This window comes from Triticum aestivum, chromosome 2A (assembly GCF_018294505.1).
Source record: "Triticum aestivum cultivar Chinese Spring chromosome 2A, IWGSC CS RefSeq v2.1, whole genome shotgun sequence".
Classification (NCBI taxonomy): domain Eukaryota; kingdom Viridiplantae; phylum Streptophyta; class Magnoliopsida; order Poales; family Poaceae; genus Triticum; species Triticum aestivum.
The window spans coordinates 771,630,233-771,633,715 of NC_057797.1; the positions used below are offsets into that span (position 1 = coordinate 771,630,233).

The 3,483-nt window shown below is 52.4% G+C and overlaps 1 protein-coding gene across 1 annotated transcript; it reads left to right on the forward strand.

Annotated features, from left to right (window-relative positions):
- Positions 1-1,081: 1,081 nt before the first annotated feature.
- LOC123191111 (NDR1/HIN1-like protein 10) lies at positions 1,082-2,285 on the forward strand. Its single transcript, XM_044603893.1, has one exon. The coding sequence runs from the start codon at positions 1,395-1,397 to the stop codon at positions 2,025-2,027; it is 633 nt and encodes a 210-aa protein (XP_044459828.1). The 5' UTR covers positions 1,082-1,394; the 3' UTR covers positions 2,028-2,285.
- The last annotated feature ends 1,198 nt before the right edge of the window (positions 2,286-3,483 follow it).

Consider the following 3,483-nt stretch of genomic DNA (forward strand, 5'->3'; position numbering starts at 1 on the left):
GTGCACTTCATCAGAGGGGTTGCACTTATCTCTCCGCTTGTATTTCTCCGAAGCTTGAACCAGTCATCATACTTCTCAACGGTTTTTGCAATGGTAAAAAAAATACTTGTGTGCATCTGAAAGCGCCGGCGAAAGTGCTTCTCCGTATAGGTTGGATTTGGACCAAAGTAGCCTCTCATGATCTTGGCATGGCCCTCCGCTCTGTCCCGGTTGATGTGTATGCGGCCAAGCTGCAATCCTCTCCTAAGCCGCCGAATATCGTCATTGGAAATCATGCCTAAAATGGTTTGAAAGTCTTCGTCGTCTTCTTCCTCTTCGGATGACGATGAGTCCTCGAAGACCATCTCCCTACACATCTTCATCTTGAATTCAAACCGCTTGGTTCAATCCAAATGGCTTGGTTCAAAACAAAACGAATGAAAAAACTAACCTAGGCAAACCGATGTACACTTGCAGTGCAATGTTGGTGCATCGACCAGTTGTCGTCGTTTTGGCCCAATCGGCGGGTGACAACGCATGGGAGTGACATGCAGCGGTGCACAAGTAACATAAGATGCGATGGCCGCCAAAGAGGAAGAAGATTCGAAGCAATCTGACGAATCGGTAATGGCGATGACGGCGACGTTTCTCCTTGATTCCGACAACGGCGAACATGCTTTCAGAATGGTGGCGAGGGCCAAGGAAGGCAATGAGATAGTGGCGTGGCCGGTGGACGGTCGACGGGAGGTGCATCGGCGAAAAGGCAGTGTCGGGGGAGAGGCGCAAGAGGGGTTAAGTTTTTTCCCCGAGCAGTAGCAGTCGAATAAATTTAAGCGCCAGATAGGAGGCGGAGTAAAAATAATCTCGCTCTATTCGGTTTAAGGGATCGACTAGGTGCCGATTAGAGGAGTACAACCAAAATTTACTTCTCTAACGCTGGATAGGGGATCGGTTAAAGTTGGCCTGATTGATCTGTTGTCGCTCTTTCCGTTGGACATTGATCTTTGCCCTTTGTCAGATGAGTCCCACGAGAAATGACCAGAATACCCCCGGCCACCAGATTGACCTCGCACGCAGCAACGCCAGGAGACGGCGGCGGCGCCCTCCCAACGTCTTCTTCCACGCCAAAACCTTCAACAAATCACCGCGAGCGATTCCAATCACAAATCCCACAAAAACTCAATCCTGGCACAATCATCAGGCAACAAGGAAGAAAGAGTCGTCGCCTCCACGCGCTTACCCAACCGCGTCCCCCAATCTCCCCTACTTATATACTACCTGTCTCGCCACAATCCACCATCCAATCCGACCTCGCCGCTGCAGTCCCGCTCCTCCTCGCCGTCGCCGCCGGAATCCCCTCCCTTGGAGCCACCAGCACCAGCAGCACCAGCAAAGCAAGCCGCCTGACTCTTGCGATGGGTTCGGGGAGCCGCGCGGCGTCGTGCCTGTGCTGCCCGTTCAAGTGCCTGGCGTGCGGGCTCTTCAGCTGCCTCTGCAGCATCCTCGTCTCCCTCCTCGTCACCGCGGGGGTCCTCGCCCTCATCCTCTACTTCGTCTTCCGCCCGCAGATGATCGCCGCCACTGTCGACTCGGCCTCCCTCGCCCAGTTCGCGCTCGGCACCCCGGCCAGCCCCGCGCTGCTCCAGTACAACCTCACGCTCGCCATGACGGTGCGCAACCCCAACAAGCGGGTGGGCCTCTACTACGACAACGTCGAGGCCCTCGCGCTCTACGACGGCCAGCGCTTCGGGTTCGCGCCGCTCGACCCCTTCTTCCAGGGCCACCAGGCATCCACGGAGGTGAAGCCGGCGTTCGGCGGCCAGCAGGTGCTGGAGGGGGACGTGACCCAGTCCAACCTCAGGACGCAGCTGGCGGGAGGCGCGGTGGAGGTGGAGGTGAAGCTCAACGCCAAGCTCCGCGTCAAGGTGTGGGCGTTCAAGGTGCCCGGGCCCCGCGCCAGGATCAGCTGCCCGCTCTCCCTCCCCGCCCCAGGCGCCGCCGCCGGCGCCCCCGCATTCAAGCCCACCGACTGCAAAGTCTGGTTCTGATTCGATTCTCCACCATTGGGGAATCTGATCTTCGATTCGATTCGATCGGTTGGTTGCGGGATGCTCTTGCTCTGCATCGCCCGCCGTGGTCTTTCTAGAGATTTTCACTGTCTAGTAGTAGTACCAGTCGCATTTTGTTGGCTATATGCACATATTATGGATCGGTGGTAGAGATCAATCGTTCTTTGGTTCTTTGTTAGCAGTACTACTATTACTACTACTACCTGTTGTTGGTTATATTCAGATTTCTTTCATTCAGACTCTGCTGTTGCATTCATCGATATCTCTGCTGATGTATTCATTCATACTCCTGCTACTACTTGTTGGTTCATCGCGACTCGTTCGGGTGAATGAAGTCAAGTGCGAGTGCGACCAACTTCTTTATCCGTTCGGGTGAATGACTAAACCCGCACGGCAGTCGAGCGCGGGACGAGTTCGCACGAAAAGACGTTCAGCTTTTTTATCTGTTTTTCAGTGTTTATCTGCCGCGGCGAAATTTCGTGTATTTACGTTTTTGAGAAGTTGTTCGAGATCTGACTCTAGTTTGTAAAAATTTCAGAATCTGAACCTTTTCCTATCGTCCAGGGGTATAACAGCCTACCACCGAAGGTCTCTGGCGGTAGGATTTCACGCCATATTGCAAAAGAATTCTAAGTTTCAGACACAGTGTGTCTATGCACCTACCGTCGAGCACCTTGGCGGCGCCATCCCCTGGATGTGTTGTGCTGACGTGGTCAATTTTCTTATCGTCGGAGGCCTTGGCGGTAGGCTGCTATATACTACCGCCGAGGGGTATGGCGGTAGGAGAAGGGTCAGATCTCGAACAACTTCTCGAAATGGGTCAAAACATAAAATTTAGCCTCGTGAATCTATCTACTCCTATCTGAATACTGGTGCCAAACTATTAGCGCTTTGCTCTGAATGAAATGATGTTGGTGGCCTGAAACTGAAGGCCAGTTTGGCAGAGAGAGGCAGACCAAGGAGATTAGCTGGCCAGTAGTACTGTGTCCACATGCCGGCCGGTCCCCGTGGTGGATACTTGCTGACAAAAGGAAGGAGGACCGTGGCGGCTGGCAATGGCCGTGCATTCAGAGTTGAGTAGAGTAGTGTGCACATGGTTCATTCAATCTTGGGCCAGTGAGTGCTCCGTCGCGACTGCATCAGGAATGCACTACAGCCGTCCGACTAGGAATCTACATAGTAGTTTTTCTGCGAGTACCATTAATACTCGTGTGTTTATCTGCCGCGCCGTCAGAACTCACTTTGCTCCGCCCAGATTAGCCGACATGGGCATCGCAGCAACGGCAGTTGTTGAGATATAGATATAGCATGTATATTTCTTGTACAACAAGCCCTCCTCCTTCCATGTATAGTAGAGGACGTGGCTTTCCTATATGTATATATATATATATATATATATATATATATATATATATATATATATATATATATATAT

Coding starts and splice junctions, on each gene's coding strand:
- LOC123191111 (XM_044603893.1), top strand. CDS start 1,395: ATGGGTTCGGGGAGCCGCGCGGCGTCGTGCCTGTGCTGCCCGTTCAAG.